Source organism: Hakea prostrata, chromosome 11, assembly GCF_041222555.1.
Source record: "Hakea prostrata isolate BN-2017 chromosome 11, UWA_Hpros_2, whole genome shotgun sequence".
NCBI classification, from domain to species: domain Eukaryota; kingdom Viridiplantae; phylum Streptophyta; class Magnoliopsida; order Proteales; family Proteaceae; genus Hakea; species Hakea prostrata.
This window is the reverse complement of record NC_142610.1, coordinates 26,599,306-26,619,918: the sequence shown is the minus strand read 5'-3', so window position 1 is coordinate 26,619,918 and position 20,613 is coordinate 26,599,306. Positions and strand designations below refer to the sequence as shown.

Here is a 20,613-nt window from a genome sequence, read left to right as displayed (position 1 = left end):
GAACACATCTACACCTACAAGAAAGGTGTTTAGATCCAATACTTAGTTCTTTTGGGATTTCTTCAGATTTGATGGGTTAATTTCAATTTATTTGGTCGACATAGTTGTGGGTTCAATATGGATTTAAGGGGATAGGTTGAAGGACATAAATATACAATCAGTTTCCTAAATTTTTTTGGTGAATTAGTTAGATTTTATGCGTCAATTTTTTTTATTGATTGTCCACATAGTTGTGAGTTCAATAGAGATGTACAGAGACTAGTTAGATTTGGGAGATTGAAGGACTAGAAATATGAAAGCCAAGTTTTAATGAAATATAGATTATGTTTGTTTAAATTTGACACCAAAAACCTTAGTATCTTATGTCAGTAAAATTAGGTAAATGATGAAAATAATGTTTAAGCTAGCGTAAACCTAAAACTATCTCTTTAAAATATTATCGGTAGAGTCAAATAGAATCTTGAGTAGGTTTACTTTACATCAAGAAGATAACTACAACTAGTTTCTTAATCAATCCCCTAACCTATATTCTAATACAATGTACAAGTGAAAATTTGGAAGAAGAAAAATAAAGAAAAGAAAAACTCAATTATATGGATTTCATATGGCTTTTATGAACCTAGATTTCAGCTATATTAGTGTGAAAATTTGCACGGAAGTTATGAACTACATGCTTAAAAATGATTTTACTTAAGATACTTGAAAACATATGGTAGTTATATTTTTATCGAGTAACAAGCATCAGTAAATAGAATAATAGATTATAGAATTGAATTCATAAAAAGAAGTCTTCCCTACTGTGATAATCACATTACAATAATTAATATATAATAAATAAGTAATAATACTCAAATAAGAAAAATCAAAGTAAATTTTATCATAATTAGAACACAAAAGAAAGAAGTAGGGTCTTATACATGCAAGAGGTAAACTGTAGCATTAGATTCTCATATTGAACCTCAATATATAAAGAATTTTATTTTATTTTCCTGGCCTTTCAATCAGTTGAGATTCATATGTAATAATGTTTGTCGCCTACCTCACCAACATCATAAATAATTGAACCAATATAAATCCCATAATAATCCGCTATGACCATTGACATAGCAAACATAAGCTTTGGGGAGAAGATTAAGTAATATTAATTATTTCTTAACAAATTATACGTCAATTATTCATATGATTAATACATTTTAAAATGGGTTTACATAAAATACGTATATTTTTCAGTATCTTTTGAGGAAGAAAAGAAAACCATAGATTCTTGAATCATATGTAGATATGACACGCATGTATATATATATATAAAATAAATTCAGAGACCATGACCTAATCATGCCACAGGTCCTATAATGAAGGGGCTATCCATATAAAATAAAATTTATGAATAAATAAGTTTCATATATAAGATAAGGTAAGATTACAATTGTATATTTATAACAATGACCGGCCGGTCCCCAAGGAATAGGTGTCCCTTATTACAAGTAAAACAATAAAAAGAGAGAAGACAAAGAAATAACAAGACGAAAATCAACAGGTACCGAAAGAGAACATAGAAGAACAACTCGAACATACACGCAGAGATAAACACAGATATTATTTGAAAATTATCACTTGATCGCTTGGAGACTCAAGGAGTTAATTAGTACTCATAGAGGATTAAACAGGAACAGTCCTGTTATCATAACTTGGTTGTTGTGTTGCTTCCTCTTCTACTCCAGTTTCATCTTCTTCTCCCTCACCAGATGCTTCTTCAAGAGATCTTCCATTAGCTTCAGGCACTAAGAAGGTAAACAATAAACCCAAGAGATCAGCTGCGGCCAACACGAACAAAGCGTTTTTAACACCGATACCTGGTGGGTAACCTGCATCAGTTTTAGTTGGGTCTGTTGACTGTGCAGCATATAAGAAGCCAAATGCTCCAATAATGGCACCAGCTTTACCACAAGCTGATGATATACCATGACAAGTTGACCTAAATCTTGCTGGAAATATTTCTGCCGGTACCACAAACGTTGTGGTATTAGGCCCAAAGTTGGCAAAGAAGAAGGTAAGGGCATACATGATCACAAAGCCAGCGTCGTTACCAGGGGACTGCCAATGAGTGTAAGGAACGGCGAGCGCAATCATAAAGACTGTCATCATGAAGAAACCCAACACTTGAATTTTAAACCTACCAATACGATCAATAAGAGCCACTGTAACCCAATAACCAGGAACAGAACCACAAAGAGCTATGATAGTTTGTGCCCTAGCAACCTTGAAAGTCTCTTCAATTGCGTTCATGGTATATGCCTTAGGGAGCCAACCAACAGAGCTGAATATATCCTTTTGGAATAGATTTGAACTGTAAAATGCTATGTCTAGAAAGAACCATGTTGTGGTGGTTCCAAGTAAGTGAAGACCATGTCGACGAAGGAATTGCTTAGAGAACAACCCATATGAGGTAGAGGGATTTTCCTCTACCACCGGCTCTACTGCTTTGCTTTGTTCGTCTTGGGCCACTAAATCCACGTTCAACACCGTTGCCATGTCAGCGGTGGCCTGTTTTGCATTTTTAGCAACAAGAGCAGTGTAACGAGCTGTCTCAGGCATCTTCATACGCCAATAGTAAGTAAGAACTGCAGGAATTGCACCGATCATCACAATTATCCTCCACACATAGTCAGCTGCTGCCACGGTTGAGCCTGCAGGATCTTGTTGGTAAGATGGAGCTGGGTAAGCAGCCTTGAATGCTGAAGAGACAATAAGGGCAACGATCCCACCAGTTAAATTACCAAAACCTTGCATAGCAAACACTGCAGCAATGAAGGCACCTCTTGTTTTCTTGTTGGCATACTCAGACATAATGGTTGCTGATAATGGGTAGTCACCACCAATGCCAAAACCTAACCAAAACCTGAAGAAACATAAGGTGGCCATGACTCCCTTGGCTGAGTGACCAAAGGATAGACCAGAGGCAACAGAGCACACAACCATGAGCACAAGCGTGAGACCGTAAACACGCTTCCGGCCCATCTTGTCTCCGAGCCATCCAAAGAACAATTGCCCAGTAAGGGTTCCAACGAAGGCAACACCATTGATGGCTGAGTTTACTGTGGGTGGTAATGTACCTGGAGTGGATGATCCCGCTTTGGTATAATAGATACGGCCAAGCAATTTGGTGACAAGGGAGATACAGAAGAGATCATAGGAATCAGTGAAGAAACCCATACCAGCAATCACAATTGCATTGAAATGATATAATTGGGTCTTTGCTGAATCAAGTGCGCTAAGCACCTGCAACTGTTTCGTAGGCGCCATGACTAATTAACTAGCTCGTCGTCTGCAGAACCTCAGTTGCAGTTAAAGGTGGTGGTGATTGAAGGTCAGTTGGGAGGGAAGGGCTTCAATTTATAGTGTTGCAGAGTTCAGATTTTTTCACTAAGTGGCCGCGTATGGATCCGCATATGGAGAATATGCTATATTATGAGTCAACGTTCAAAGAAACTAGTTTCAGAGCCAAAAGCTAGAAACACCTACCATGGTTGAATATGTAAAGCTGTAATAAGTTATCACCATAACTTGAAAGAAAAGAAAACTAGAACCTGTTGACGTGTTGGTGCTGAAGACAAACCCTAAAAGACAGAGAAAAATAGAGTGGGAAAGATTAGAATAATCGAATTGAGTCAGTTTCTGAGTAATAAAACAAAACTGACATTTTAAAAGGTTAGTAACGATAATGACAGAATAAGATATTAGAGAATAAGATATTAGGAAATGGCGACCAAATCTGAGCAAAATTGATCACGGTAGCATCTGAGTTTGGAACCTCATCTCATCTGGATTATAGAATTCACAGCAAACTTAAACCGAAATGGGGAAGGTTTGATTGAATGTGCCAATGAAGCTATTTTTAACTAATAATTCAAGAAATAATCACCCAAAAACATCACTGACGATGACAGTGATTACTAGTAGGTGTTTTTTTGGAAGAGGTAGATCCTGTAGCATCGTTTTTCTTATTTCTTTCTCCATGTCCATTGATGCAACAACTTGAACAGGCAGAGCTTGAATTCTGGGAAATGGGTATTCCATGAATCAATTATTTTGCTACTTTTGTCTCGAAAACTCACAATTGAATGATCCTGTAATTTCACTCTTGTGTTTTTCTTGCTCTTGGAAAAGGACTCTCATCCGGTGTGGAAGTGATTTATTTCATTTTCTTGGTTGCCAACTTATTAACGTGAACAATTATATTGTAATAAAAGGATTTTGCGTCCACGACTACATAAGAGCCCACAAGAAAATTACTTTGAAATTTCTACCATAAAAAGAAGCCATTTTGAGAGTGCAGATTCTCTCCACACAGGCAGCCCGTTAGATTGTCTTTCTACATTTGATCCATACTGTTCATACAGTCTTACACCAACAGTACATATGCAGTGTATGCCCCAAACTCATGTGAGTATAGATGTATGGTTGCATGGACATGCTAGGTGAAGAGAATCTGAACTGATGAGTATTTTTTTTACTACATCATGTGAATATAGAAGAATGGTCTATCAGAAATGTTAGACAAAGAGGTCCATTTTAAAAATCGAAAATAAAAAGAATATTAACTTAGAGAACAATATCAATGGTTTGTTTAAAGTCAAAAGCTACTTCCTGATCAACAACGCCATAGATCATTCCATTTTCTATTCCGATTCTTTAATTTTTTTGATGAAAAGAGAAATATACGTTTGACCTTCATTTTCTTTTCTGATCCTCCAATTTGTTAATGTCAAGAGAAACATATGTTTGACCATATCATTTTCTTTTCCGATCCTCGACTATTTGTTTGGATAATCATTTTCATGAGGATTGTAATAGTTGCCTTCTCTCTTTTTTTGAAAAATTTTTAGTTGAACCCAAAATTTTGGTCTCTTGTAACATGTCAAAGAGAATTTGTCAACTAGATGTCTCTGTCCAAATTTTCCATTAAATCCTCCACAAATACCAACAAACATCTATAGAATCAATGTTCTCAATGCACCTAACTCTCACCTGAAGCTATCTAAGATTCTTAGTTTATTGTACCATCGAAATGGAATTTCTCTTTACCACATAGAATTGGATGCCGCAAAAATGCTACCAACATACCGAAACATTGTTAAATTCCCAAAACACCCCTTAAGTATTATATCAACACACTATAGACCTATATGACTTACATATTCACAAACATGCGACTTAATATTTATCACCAAACATCAACTGTGTATGGCATAAATTTTCCCTAAAATTCAACCCATTATCGAAACAAAGAACCTCCAAATACAGCCTTTGTTGCTTAAGATATCTTCATTCAGATATAATCATCCACAAAACTCAACAAAGAATTTCGAGAAAGAAAAGCCTGCAAATTGCATTGCGGTGTATCACTTTTGATCACATGTGGCGCACATTTGTTAATATTCATAGTGTTGTTAAAACAACAATTAGAACGTACTTTAATTGTGATCAATATTCATGCAACTTTACATGCATTATTAACATAACATATAAGTACAAAGTAAGTTTAGTTAGTGTCCCTGTATGTTCTTTTATGTTCTTTGTTTCAACATCTAATCCTAGATGTAAGTTGAAAAAATAATATGAAAAGAAATGTCAACAATAAACTTTCCAATGCAAAGTGATGGGAGTATGAGAAGAGAACAATCCTGATCCCAAATTCCCAATTCAACTCCAAAACCCGGATGTATGAATTAAAATCTTCATTCTATATATATGGCTGAAACATTTACAATGGATTGTACTTGGAAAAGTGGTAACCTTTCATAAGAACGCAAGAAAAAACTCTTTTGTTACTGCCAACAAGAAAAGAGTTATATATTTCCAGGGGAAAAAAGGCACAGCATGGAAAATATGGTGCAGTAGCAAGCCATATGACACATACTGACGTGGATTAGGACCACTAGGCCACAAATAAATAAAAAAAAAAGGCATGCTTTAGGACCCGAAATCCACATAATAGACCTGTTAGTATGGGCTCACAATGATTAGCAATTCCAAAAACAATTACTTCTGCAAGGAAAAAAGTACAGCAGATTTTTAAAATTAAGAGGATGAGAAAAAAAAAAAAATGAGACTACAAATGAATTTCGTCTATAAAACTAAAATCTTGACCCCAACTGGAAATATGAGGATGGGAGGAACCTAATCCAGATGAAAGATTCTTCACTTGATATTGGTTCAGAATATGTATACATTCTTCATTTGATAATTATGCAGAAGAATTTCAACTCTAGAAATGGATTTTAGAACCGAAACAGAAATACTGGTTTGAAACCTCCTAGTTCAGAATACCAAGAAATCGGAGGTATGTAGAAAAGACTGAATACTGGATTAGACAAGGATCAGAGTCAACACCAACAACTCTTTGAAAGGAATATGATGGGAATTGAAACACAGGTAGGGTTCTAGCAAGGATGAAGAACAAAACTGTAGAATAACAAGAATTAGAAATTTACAAGAATTGAATTGTGTTAAGCAGCATGATTAACTCCTCCAAGTGTCCAAGGAATAGTTCAATCCTGGTTGCGTTATTTTCATTGTCATGCTAGCAGTTAAATGCAGAACAGAACAACTCACTGTGATAACGGCTGCACCAAAAGACTAATGTTGTGAGGTCTGACTATGTATTGTAGCATAAGAAATTGACCAGTTGTTTGAGGCAGAGTTCACATCATGGTTGTAACTTGTAAGACAATGACTGCAGTTTTTCACTTCAGCTTCAGATTATCTTCCACAACATTGCATAAGCGTCAGTCAACATCTGCTGAATAAATACAAACATTGAAATGAACAAGTGAAAGAAAAAGGAATTATTTATGGGAACTCACTATATTGTAAAAGAGATAGTGTGCTGTACTGTAAATGGAGCAGAAGCACAGAAAGACACAATTCACTGAAACTAGATTCTAGGAGCAGAAAACCCTCGCATCAATGCCATTTTTGTTTTCTTTATTTAAAATTCTCCTGAAGCACTTTTATATATGCCGGTTTGACTTGATACTTTAAAGACCCTGCTGTTTTCTTCCTTCCAAAGTGACCAAGTCAAAGGCCAGAAGTAATCATACACAACATCCTTTCATGTTAAAAAGACTGGAATTCCAACTATTAAGTAAGGAGATGACAACTTATCATCCAGATAATGAATCTACCTTGCTATTGAAACAGTGAGGAAAATTCTAGCACTCTAGTATTCCGCCTTGTAAAATATATAATGATTAATAGGGCATTTTAGGAAGTAAAACAGAGGTGAATTTTGGGTCAAATTTGAGTCCATGTTGGACTCTTCTTTTTCTATTTAATTTCGGTTGTAAGTCCTCTACAATTCTTGTAAATAAAGCTGCAGATATTGGAGTTCCCCACATTGACCGAGGTCTCCCATAACTTCAAAATAGTCCAAGCCAACCTAAGATTCAGGTCATGGGAATGTGATACTCTATAATTAACACGAAGTCTAATAGCATGTCGATTAATATGTCAGTCATAGACATCTATGAGATATAATGCTACTGAAATCCAGAAAGAATCTCTTAAGGAAAAGGCAGGAAAACAGAGAGACAGGACGAATGATCAGGAAGGCAAGATATGATGAAGCAGATTTTTCTGATTTGTGTTTGGAATTTAGAGGATTAGAAGAAAACTAACTCATAGTTAACGTAAAACTGCCCATGGTTTGCACACACAAAAAAAAAAAAAAAAAACAGCCCATGGGATGCTTTATTTATTATTTTTTTTTTGGGTACTTAAGAATGCTTGAAGTAATCCTTGAAATTTCAGAAATTTCTAAAATTTTAGAGCTTCTTCAATGGAAATAAAGAATAGCTTAGGGGAAACCCAAGGGGGGTGGGGGGTGGATAGGGCATTAGTATCACTAACTCACAAAGCAACAATGCTCAAAACAAATTTCTATTAATTGAATCGTGGGCACATCTCAAGATATATAGCCACATTGACCGACATAAGACTTTACTAAAACTAGGATTTATTATTCACGGTTACTGTTTACATGAACAGTAATTTCAGCTTTCCTATTGGAGTTCCAAGTTCAAGTAAGACTTAAATAAAACAATTTACCTCAACCTAAAACCGCAATTTTAGACCTGACCTACACCCAATACTGCTGGTGTAGGGATTCCTTACACTTGAGGATGTTTTTAGACAACCAAACTGCATCAATTCACACCAGAATCTCGATTGCCAGAATAGTAGAAGCTTAGACTAGCATCAGCTCAAGCCTACCCAACCCCCACTTCCAAAGGCAACCTTGCCGCAGCCCTGGTTACAGGAAACAAGCAAGGCATTCATCTGCCAAGACCCTATAAAACTGAACCAAAGAGGGACCATTAGGTAAGGGATGTCAGGGTTTTATATCTCAGATTACGATGTCAGGGAATCTAGTACCCCTAGGTCAAAGAGTCTAGAGGAGGGACTCTTGGACTGAACTTGGATCAAAGGGAGGTGTCCTAAGGAAGAATGCTCCCTATACAAGAAGTCAAATCTAACTCTTAATTGCCCATGAACTTAAAACCAACTTAAATCCATAAAACTTGCTCACCACGTCTCATAACCAGAAACACACTTCTCTTTCTCGAAGTCTCTCTCTTAACCACGTCTCATAGCCAGAAACCAGAAAACGCACTTCTCTTTCTCGAAGTCTCTCTCTCTCTCTCTCTCTCTCTTTCTGATCAGTGTCGGTTGGTGAAAACTCCGATTGATTCTCACCCCACAGCCAGCACCAGTGACGACTCCGGCGGCTGCTTCTTCTCCTAAGAATGGGGATTATCTCAATCCTAAACAGATCGAGGGTGAGGAGGACTACAGACACTCTTCCTCAACCCCAAATCACAAAACGAAAAATATCTCAATCAATTGCAGTTTATTCGTACCTGAAAAATGCAGATCCGACATCAATCGTGGAAACGATCTTGAGAAGAGGTCATCGCACATCTCAGTTTGGGCATTCTCTTGCACCGATCATCAACGAAGACACCAAAGTAATGGCAGCGTAAGAAGCTGCATCAATCTTCAAATAAAAATCACCAACAAGTGCAACGTAAGGTGCTGCATCCCTTTAATTTCTGGAAACGACTCTCACACCAGGTAAGTTTCTTTCCTTTCTATAGAACCAACTATTTGTACTAGTAATTCTTAGAATCGAAAGGAATAAAAGGACCTACAGCTCTGATACCATGTTAGTTTGGGAAAGAATAAGGTGAAGAATGAGGGAGAGGGGAAGAAGGAAGCCACGAGATGTTTACAAGTCTATTCTATATAGGAAAGCATCAAGCAATTTTGATTGGTATAAAACTCTTAATTACCGCCTCTATTTTCCTATCGAGAGTTAGCGCAAGGCACTAACTCTCGATGGATCTGTCCTTTCCCAAATTGCCCTTTCCTAACAAAAGCATATCAAAATATGGGATAAGAAGGGTAGGAGATGACCAGAACAGAGTAATGATTCCATGACAAATTTTGAACATCCTAATGGCAAAGAGAGCAAATCCTGTACAATCAACAACGCATCTAGGAAAAGGGAGGCCTTCTACTACTCACACTCCATGCTCTACACCCTTGCCAAAACAGCCACAAAACAACTGCACCATATACTGCTAATGAAAAGTGATGTATCCTCAATTGAATGAGGGCTAGTTCTCCAAGATCTTTAAGAGACCAAGAAAGGGTTTCTTGAAATTTCGGTTATGAAAAATCGAGGATGGAGTATGATGACCTCAACTGAGATTGAACTAGTGACCTACTAGACTATGGGTGAGATAAATAAGTTGTAATAGGTTTGTATAGGATGGTTTGGGCTGAGTTCAGGGGAAAAGGTGATGTAACCCAGGTTCTAGGTTAGCCTTTTAGGATCTATCTTTGCTTAGAACCGGCCAATAAATGGGCTATCTATAAAGTTAGGGTTAACTATGGAATGAGTTGGGTATGGTTTTGAGATGATTTTGGAGAAAGCAATGGAAAAATTCAAAAAGGGAAATGTCCCCAAGTGAGATGGATTTGTTTGAGAAATTATACCTTGGGTATGTGGAGGGTTATGGAGGTTTAGGGTTTTAACAAACTACAAGATGGGCTGGAGGATTGAGATAAATTAGGGCTTTAACAAACCCTAAAGGGTGGAAACTTTGGAGGGAAAAGGATAAATGCATAGCATTTCTTTATTAACTACTTTATTAAATGGTATATAGTAAGTGAACCCCATGTTCAAGATTGTGAAGCAAAAACAATCCAGAATGAATCATTCAAATGTTTGGCTTACCCTTTGGATGCTCAAGAAAATCTAGGCAGAGCCAGGTTTCAAAGAGTAACATTGGAATCAGGAGGTTAAAAACCATACTGACTTTCTTACATGTTTGATCCTTACATCGAAAACTCATCACATAAGTCCAGGACCACCTGGTCCCTACAAATATCTGACATGAGTTATGTTGTTGGGAGCCCCAATCCTATGTACAGGTCCTGTAGCCCACATGTTTGAAATATTCCGTTAATGAAAGAATATCAAGCCACATTTTTAAAAAGGATAAATGAAAGAGGACATTTTTACAGTACATTCAACAGGGAAAAATAACAAAAAAAAAAAAAAAAGGAAGTCACAGAAACAAGAATAACTGTATCATAAAATGACTATACAGAATTGACATGACTCTTTGAGAATATAATTTACAGAGTCATGACTCTCGGAATCCTTATCTTTAAGACACCTAGTTTATCTATTACCCATTTCTTAACTGTCAAGAATATAACAATCAAACGACACTCCAAACACACCTCAATGTTTCCACTGTAAATCTCCATTACTCCAACTTAAAGTTAATGTATGTCTTTTATCCAATCTTGTTGCTCCAAAATCTGTCAATTCTTGGTATGGTTTGAGGATGACTTAAACCAATTACTTGCAAACAAGAGGAATAGTGAGAGTGGGCCGCCTCTTTGGACGGGAAGCCACCTCAAATGATCAAGTCAGTATTTGGATAACACAAATCCTTTAAGAGAGGAGTTAATGCAAGACGAATCTTGGCTTACCTTCAGTTTCCTCTGATTTTTGCGCTTATAGACAAATCCCAAGTTCTTTCTGAAAATGAAAAACCTTGACCATCGGAAATGTTCATTGAGAATGGAGGGCTTGGATGGGTTGTGACACCACTCTTGCTAGAGAAGTTTAGAGCCTAATACACCTAGTGAACAAAGTGTTGGCGATATATCGCTGACATAGGGGGATATATTGCCTTGTCGTTGGGGGGCGACACGACTCCCCCGTGTCTGTTGGCAACAAAATGTGAAGCATGAGTCATACTTAACATAATTGTATAATGAATGGTAAAGTTTAATACTTCTCTTCACTTGTTGTGTATTTGTATTCTCTTTACATGTTTACATTAGTTTTTTCCAAACTTCCAATTTTGGCCACATATAGCTTGGCATGTGCCAATCAGAAACTTTAGATTAAGTGATGTTTTAGGCCAAAATAATGCTCCAGTGTATTTATTGGCCTCAAATTAGGGTACACAACAAAATTCAAGCCAAAACGACGTTAAATATCCCCCGAAACCAGGGGTTGAATTTTCATCAACACCCTTGCCAAAAGTCGCCGACATGTTGCCTTGTCAATGGTGTCGCCAGTCACTGACACGGGACATCGTCCGATATGTCGGACCTTGAATACGCCTTCCCCCGGATTTGTCAGTAATCTTGATATATGTGGACCTAGGATGTGACGTGCTCCCTTTTAAACTCCAAACAAATCGTAAGGAAGCAAACCCCAATAAGATTTGGATGGGTTGGTGCCCCTAAGATAAGAAATAAGTACTTAAGGTATAAAAGCAGATCATTAAATGCCGAATTTAATGCTCTGACGCGCTTGCTACTAGAAACAGGCTATCCCCCATCATCTCACCACTTTCTCCAGGAAATAACATTTTAGATATCTATTGAACGTTCATGCCGTCATGTTAGCATTTCCATGTGGCAATATCATGTGGGCAATCTCAAGGAAGAGTCACTTCCCTGAAAGCGTATACTAACAGGTTACTAATTGATTCCTTGAACCGGGTCAAGACTAGATGTACCAAGTCGAACAGTTCGTTCCATTTTGGTGGTCTAGCCCAGAATTTGGTATAACATAAGCCCCCTTAGTTTTTGGATTTGGACTATAGGAATTCAATTCGAAAAGTAGCTTCTCAGGCACTCCTTTGATCCATCGTTTGTAGATGAGAGCTTGAATCGTCAAAACTGCTTTTTGAATTCACCAAACCAATGCTCTGACGTTTATGTCAGTACATGAGGTGACGTGTGCGTAACTAGAAGGGCAACCCACATGGCCATGTTCTCCGAACAACCTAACGTTATTAAGAAGGGGAAATGTTACACCTTTGATAACCATTGATTTGGAACGATTTGGATCGTCCATTTGAAAATTACCTAGCTATAAAGCCTTCACCTTCGTTCTCCTCCATTCTTCTTCTTTTTACTGCAACTGTAATTTCTTAATCCTCTTTAGTTCATTGCAAAGTTTCGTGAAGCTCTTTCCTCCCTGGTTTTTCTCAACTTCCTAATTCTCTAGTAGGTGCATTACCTTTTAGGACCATAGGAAGAAGGTTAGTTAAGAAGTATGATGACCAAGGGAACCTTGAAGTTCCCAAAGAGCCCTAAGAGGGATCTTGGAATCGAGGAGACCCCTTTGAGGGTAGCTTGTCATCCTAATCCCTTAAAACTGCTTCTGCCTCTAGTATTGAGCAAGGGGAGGTTGTTTGTCAGGAAGCATCCTCTGAGAGCACTGTTGAGTTGGGTTCGCCCTTCTCAACAAATTTTGAAACCCCATTAGATAGGAGGCATTCCAATTTTACAACTAAGTCTGGACCTCAGTATTTTCCCAACCTTCTTCGTCCTCAGCATTTACAGTTGATGAAGATTGCTTTCCACATCCCTTTTGACTTTGAAATTGGATCCTTGGTCCATTTAAAAGGGCTTGCTTACTAAGGGATGGGGAATTCCCTCTATACTTCCACTCCATGCTAGGAAGGATGTGATTACCATTCCATCCCTTTGTGATGCAAATCCTGTATCACTATAACCTGAACCCTAGGATGCTTGCTCCAAACGGCTAGAGGAGTCTAGTTAGGTTCATTGGCTACTGTCATAACATGAAGGTAGACCTATACCTCAACGTATTCTACTATGTCTTCTGCTTAAAGAACATAGAGCATGAAGGTTTGTATAGTTTTAGTAGGAGGGGAACGGCCCAAGTCAAATTTATGGTGTTTCAAGAGGGCACCCTACCCTCCAACAATAAGGGTTGAAGGGATAGGTATATAGCATGTCGTCCTCCTCAGGATTGCGCCATACTGGACTGGCCTACTTACACTAGGAGTAGACTAAGGAAAATTAACTTCAAACCTTCACTGTCTGCTGAGGAGGACAAAATCTACTGGAAGTTTGTCCGGTGCGAGGGGATCCTATCTACGGCAAAGAGATGGATTTTGATGTTCCCTTGATGATATGGGGAATCATGGATGGTGGCCCCCTTGCTTTGCTAGCCCTTCATTTGCTTTTAGATTTCCGTAGGTGTTTCTAACTTATGTAGTCTCATGCAGATCCTGTAATGGCTGACTATCAAGCGATGTTCCACTTTTACTTGGCAACACAAGCAGTTGCTCATGAGGAGTGGGCCAAGATGAAAGGGAAATGGACTGGTCCACCTGTTGACCCCAAAAGTCTGCCCACTCCAATCGCGAAGGTGCCTCCTGAATCATAAATAAAGACTTTAATCGGTCTAGATCAGGAGGCAAGGGAGGAGATCATTCAAGTCCCTTCAAAGTAGACGGGGGCTATGAGTCAGCAGGCGCCCCCTACTCCCCGAGGGACTTCCCTGCCCCAAGTGGAAGGTCGTAAGCGTCATGCATCACCCCATAAGGGAAAAGAAGAAGTGGTGAGGACTGTTAGGCCTATGCCTCTACCTGAAGCAGTCCTAGCATACATAGGGTTATCAGAGCTTCCTTCGTTCGAAAGGATTGAGGGACCCACCAAAGAAGCTCCCGGAAGGCCACTTTCTGGGGGAGCTACAACGGCGAGGATGCCTACAGCGGTAGGCACCTTTGGAGGTGTAGTATCCTCTATTGGATTTAGAATGGCCATCGCCGTGAGGGCCTTTGCACTGCCCGCTACCAGAATTCCAACCACAACAACAACATCAGTGGCAGCTGCCACCCCTGCAACGGTGGTGCCAACATGAAGCACATCCTCCAGAGGTGCTCAAGGGCCTAGTCCAAGAGGAGAAATCCCCAAGTGGACTCCCTAATGGCTCATCTATGAGGGAGACATTATTCATGGGGATTTATTCAAGTCAAAGCAGTGGCTTGAGAACGCTATAGCTCCCTTGGATCAGAAGAGATGGCAAAAGACAGCTCTGGGCACTTTGCTATCTCTACTGTCAATGTAAGTCTCTTTCTTGAAATGACACACAATTGACACAAGTTGATTTTTTCCTTGTCTTTAATTCTCTTATTTACTTGCAGGAACAAATATTCGTTGACTAGCCAAATGGATGAGCTGCTGAGGGGGAGTTGGAGCCTCAACTCAGAGGTGGTAAGGCTGAATAAGGAGGTTGCAGCAAACAAGCACTAGCTTAAAGATCTTACCATGAAGTATGTGGATGTGTCTGTGAAGCCTGGGAGGCCACCAAGGAGTTGGAGTTGGCAAACAAGAAATTGGGAGAGGTTCGGACCAACTCAAAATACCGCAAAAAAGGAAAGGAGGAGGCCCAAAGGAATGAGGAGGCAATTAAGGCCAGAGATCTAGCCATTTTTGAAAAGGCCAAGGTTGAATCTAATCTGGCAAAAACAAGTGAAAGAAGTGCAAGATCTGGAGAATGAAATAGGAAGCCTTCAGGGAGAGAATGCACACCTGACCTCTTAGAATGCAAGATTGGAGTTAGAGAAGAAATCTCTTGAGATGGAGCTTTATGAGCTAAACCATCAAGTATCTATACTTAAAGAGAATGCATCAATTGTTGAAGAGAGTTCTGAGAGATTTCAGGGTGTTGCAGGAGTATAAGGATGAAATCATCCAAGCAGCCATGCCAGGTTTTGAGCAGTGTCTAGATACTGCCTTTTTATTTATGGTTAAGACACTTTCTGAAGAGGTTCTCAAGCAATTTTAACATGTGCCCTTCAATACAAATACTTGTTTTGATGAATTGGAAACATCTCTTTTCCATTTCCATTTACCCAGTTCATATCTTTGTTTTGTGTGTTCCCGGGAGGAATTCGATCTCTTCAATCTCGGGATACCACCTAAATAACTGCGGCCAGATAGTCAAATAGGTCAGGACCCCTTTCTTTGCAATCAGGCGATGACCCTGGTGCATACCCTTACGAATGGATAAATTTCCAGTAAAGGGCCCCTTATTTAAGCAAAGAGTGCTAAAAAGAAGAACGAGAACTGGGAGAACTCACGAGCTAAGCACCCAAGATCGAGAGAAGGGGGAAAGAATGCAACAAGCAATAGGAATAAGGAATTGATTGGCAGTTCAGTGCCCTCCGTCCCTTAGCCAAGTCTATATCCACAGCTGACACAACTCCGTACCGACGCCTCACTACTACTTAATTAATTAACGGCTAAACGATTTCATAACCTGAGCTTGGCTTGGTTTGTCCAACTTGCTTAGGACTGGCCATTTACTATTCCTTTCATCTGTCCCTTGCTTGGCTTCCACATCTACAAGAGGCTCAATATCCCCATCCTTGCACTCCCTATCCGCATGTGGTAGAGGTTCTTCCGGAAGAAGGAACAGAAAGAGTGCCTCAAGTTACGTCTGCAGATCATCCTCCTACTGCAACTGGCGTTGATCCCTCCAAGACAAATGTTGTTGAGAAATGAAGATTTCATTGACGTAATTTTTCTTTTTGTTACTACTTGTTCCCTCCCTCCCTTGTAAACCAAGTCCTTATAGATATGTAAACTCTTCACTTTTGTTGCTTCTAGAACTTCTTCGAGGGATACTGAGATGACCACCTTCAAAGCTCCCCAGCCAAGTTGGAATAGCTGAGATGCCTGCATTCACAAAGAAAACAAGAACGGTCAGGCCAAGTTTTGGCCGGGGAACCTCCTCCGACACCCAAGTCAACCTAGGCAACAATAAGAATTCTTGAGAGAGTTCTCAAGAACGTAATGAATAAATGATCAGATGAATCTCGTACCTTTCTCCATGTAGGATGTGAGTTTACATAGAAGATACCTGAAGGCGGCGCTTCCTTGAGTTTCGGATCGTCAGTTGAAGAGTGAGTGGAATATCTTCGGAGTTACGGCTTCTTCTTTGTCGGACCAGATAGAGCCGTTATCCGATAACTCATCTCCCCAATTCTAGAAACGGCCTTATTGAGTAGTTATCTGTAACTAACTCTTCTGACTTGGCCATCTGCAACGTCACTCTTAGACTTAGTCCAAGTGGGATTCTTGAGCTTATTCCGAACATGTTCCTTGAAGGGGTGAATAAGCTTTCTCCCGAGGGGGTTTTTTGTGCCTCTCATGAGAGACCACTGTTCCTCCCGAGCATGCAGAAGACACATGTCCCGAGGGGGTATGTATTTTACTCCAGAAGGGATTCTCAGAATCCTCCTAAGAGGACTTCTTTGACCAGAGTGGGGGTGTACGCTACTCCCGAGAGGGGACCCTCGAGCTATATGTTCTCCACAACAGAGCCCCCCATTCCGTGCGATCGGTCTCCCGAGTGTATGGAATGCTTTTCTTATACATCTTTGAAGGTTTTCTCTTCTGAAGAAATTCCAAGGCATCGTCTAGCCATTATTTCTCCAAAGTTTCATCAAATTGTGGTTTTTAACTCCCAACCGCTGTATTAATTCACCTTTATTGCCACTCCTAATACGCCAACAGTCACGTTATCTCAGCCGTTGAGATTCCCGATCGTGGGCCGTTCGATTGAAATCTTGAACCCTCCCAATCTCAACCGTCGTGTCTGTTCATCGTCGGTCGTTGGATCGTGACATTTCATATACCTGATCTTAACCGTCGCCTTTCTTGATTTCTAACCATTGGATGCGCCTTTTCATCTCCTCCTCCTCACCATAAATAAAGGTTCAATCCTCATTTTCACTTTTTTGCCTGCAATCACTTCCTCCCTGAAGCTTCATTCACTGCATTGCTAGCTTCGACTTACTTCTCAACTCTTCGTCCAGTAAGTTTCTTCTAATTTTTCTCCATTTCTTTTACCATTTATGTATTTCATGGATAAGTTGAGAAAAGGTAAGGGATTAGCCCGAACCACTTCCCGACTGGTAGTCCCGACTACTGAGGTCTCAAGTCCCGAGGCGTCCTCCTGAACTCAGTCTATGCTTTATTATAGTGAAGATGATCTCCCTGATTACTCTGACTCTCATGACATTGTGAGGGCAGCGACCAACTTAGCTAGGAATGACCCTTTTAACCAAAAACCCCTATGCTCTGACTTAGGACTTGACTTGGTCAATTTTGAGCATTCGTGGAATTCTTCTCTCGAGCAAGAAGTTGATAGAGTTAGTTAACCTCTTCCTGCCCAGCTTCGAGTCGTTCGGCAGAGGCATTCTTCGCCTCGTCCACCCCTTTCTCGTCCTCAAGATTCCCGAAATCGTTGGCCACCATTTCTCCATACTGAGTTGCTTTCTGAAGAGGCAACTCTTGAGGAAAGGAGTAAGCCAAAGACCCCGTCTCACATTGATTATGACCTTAAGCTTTCGGGTCCCGAATTCTATCCCGGTGACGTTAAACTACTTCATCTCAAACGTTTGAGAGATTTCTGTGAAATTCCCAAGGATTGTTCCTTCCTGCTCCCGTCCGCGTCCAGTCAGGTTGGAGAGCCCCCTGAAGGGACCTTTTCCCTCTACTTTGATGCCTTCTTGGAGGTCTTCGTCTTCCCGTACAACAAATTATCGAAGACCTTCTTACGCATTATGGAATTTCTCCTTCCAATCTAATCCTGAACAGTTGGAGAAACATTACCTATTTTGTTGGTTTTTGTTATAATGTTGGGGTCAAACCAACTTTCCCCCTTCTTCATTGTTTCTTTGAAGTTAAGAGTCAGTCAAAGGGGGGTTGGCTCTCTCTTCATCGTCGAGCAACTGACGTGGTTGACTGGTCGGGCAACATCATTTTGTCGGGATCTATGCCGACGTCCACCAAGGGGTGGAGACATCACTTCCTTTTCTGCAAGCCCCTAGTCCCGCCATCTTTCCCAACCGTGTTTGTGAAGAAAACAAACTCAGATCTTGAAGAACCCAATAATCTTGTTGAGTTGTCCATCGCTTAAGAAGCGGCCTTAGAAAAGATTATCCAGGTTGAAGGAGATTCAGCCGCTGTTCACGGATACTCATCTGAGTATCCTTCTATTCTTCATTTGTGGGGTTTCTCTTCGGGTGAGCCCCTTATTCTTTGATGCTCTTCAATTTTTCAGATTTTCTTATCCTGACTTCTTCTAATCTTCTTCGTTTGTTACCGCAATGGCTAATAAGTTGGATATCGATGCTCTTCATGCTATTGCTAGTGGGAATACCAAAGAAGCCTTCACCCGAAAGCCAGCGAAGAAGAGCTCAATCAAGGAGACCGGTCCCGTTATTCAAGCTCCTCAGTGCTCCCGACTCGGGCCACTTGAAGAAAAGTTCAAGGAAAAGTTCCTCTGCTGGGGGTCCTCCTGAGATTGGAGTTCCTCAGGCCTTCCCATCCACTCACTCGGGCAAACCAAACAAGAGACTGAGAGGTGCCGAGGATACTCCCGAGGAGCGTGACAGGGCTTCTCCTGTGTTTGTTCCCGGATGGAGTTTGACTTCTGAGGATACTGTTCTTGGCGATCCTAATGCCGCTCGGACTTGGCTTCTCGAAGGGATGATCCCATCCGATCATCAGCATCTGAGAGATCTTCCGGATGACAAGTTTTATGCCAATGCTTATAGGTAATTCTCTTTCCTTAGTTATTTGTAGCTCTTGAAGAAACTTCTGTAATCTGGTATTCCAAATCTTCTTCAGGTATTTCTCGGGAGGGCCGCATTACATGGGGGGAATGCATGATTCGTTCTGAGCATCTCACTGAGCAGCTTCGGGAGGTTGAGAAGGCTCGTGAACGGTCTTCTGCATAGCTTTCTAAGTCAATCAAAAAGGTTGATTCTTTGAAGAAGCGGGATGAAGAGAGGAGTCCGAGACTGAAGGAGATGTCCAAAAGTAAGTCAACCCTTGAAGAAGAGCTTTCCTAGACCAAGCTAGACTTGGAAGAGGCTCTTAAAGATAAGGAAGAGTTTGCCCGCGGGAAAGCGGAAATGGAGTCTCTTGGTCTTTCAGCTTCGTTCTGAGGTTCGTGTTGGGAAGCTTCCTGTTAGTGTCGATGAGGTCCCTGACGTCGTCCAGAAGGAAATCATTACTACTTACCTTGGCACCCCCCCCCCAATTCAAGAAACTTCAAACTGCTCTTTCTGTCTTCACCTATCGTCTTGGCCTTGATGATGCCTTCTCTTCAGTTCTTCAACAGGTTGATATTCCTAATCCCAAGGAGTTAGCTGGGAAGTTAGACGGGAAAGTATATGAGAAACTTGAGAAGGCTGTGCCTAAAGGCATCGAATGTAAGGAACCGTATAGCCCTCCCGATCCTCTTCTTTTCATTGATGAAGATGAGGAAGAGGATACTGGAGATAACCATGCCAAGGAGATTCCAGACGAAGAGCTTCCCGAAAGAGAGGATCCTCCCGAGAGTTGAATATTGCTTCCCGAGAGTTTAACTTATCTTTATTTTGTTTCTTCCGCTGCTTGAACTTTGTTTTTGTTTTTGTAATATCGGTCCTTGCGACCAAATATTTTGAACTTGTCTTGTTTCTGTAATATTTTGTGGAAGATTAGCTTGTAATCATCTGCGTATCATTGAGGCATTAAGCTTTTATATCTCCCGATTATCTGCCCGAGTCACTCCCCTAGAGGAATGCCTTAGAGGTAATTGATGCATTGAAAACCTTGATGCTTTATTTTGTTAGACCTTTCCAGAGTATCTAGCTGAGATTTCTCCCCGAGTGGGTTGGGCGTCCCTTTAGTCTGTCCTTTAGAAGGAAATGCCTGGATTTTCTCCCGAGGGCTACCCGAGTGACTCCCCGAGGTCAGTGCCTTGGAGGAAACTCTATCTTATGAAATCCTTCCTGTGGGTTTCATGGAAGATAGTGAGTTTCCTCCCGAGTGTCTACCCGAATTAATACCTGAATGTGACGCCTCTGAGAGATCTTTTTATAAAGCCTTCCTTGGGCTTAGGTCGTGAGATTCACCAGAATGGCTACCCGAGTGAGTACTTGAGTGTGATGCCTTTGAGAAAACTCTATCTTATGAAATCCTTCCTGTGGGTTTTCATAAGAGGTAGAGAAATTCTCCCGAGTGAGTACCCGAGTGTGATGCCTCTGAGAGATCTTATCTTATGAAAGTCTTCCTTGAGCTTCATAAGAAGATATTGAGTTTCCTCCCGAATGGCTACCCGAGTGAGTCCCCGAGAGATCATCTTATGAGAACTCTACCTTCCTTGTGGCTCCTTTAGAGGTTGGGTGATTCTCCCGA

The 20,613-nt window shown here is 40.4% G+C and overlaps 1 protein-coding gene and 1 long non-coding RNA gene across 2 annotated transcripts in view; both read right to left on the bottom strand.

Moving 5' to 3' along the window:
* Positions 1-1,370: 1,370 nt before the first annotated feature.
* LOC149001229 (putative inorganic phosphate transporter 1-3) lies at positions 1,371-3,436 on the bottom strand. Its single transcript, XM_089140720.1, has one exon. It carries the CDS (start codon positions 3,301-3,303, stop codon positions 1,660-1,662), a length of 1,644 nt encoding a protein of 547 aa, XP_088996846.1. The 5' UTR covers positions 3,304-3,436; the 3' UTR covers positions 1,371-1,659.
* Positions 3,437-6,156: 2,720 nt separating this feature from the next.
* LOC149001228 (uncharacterized) overlaps positions 6,157-20,613 on the bottom strand; it is a 57,775-nt gene continuing 43,318 nt past the window's right edge. The window contains exon 7 of the long non-coding RNA XR_016170690.1: positions 6,157-6,799. This is a non-coding gene — a long non-coding RNA (uncharacterized LOC149001228). The remainder of the gene's footprint in view (positions 6,800-20,613) is intronic.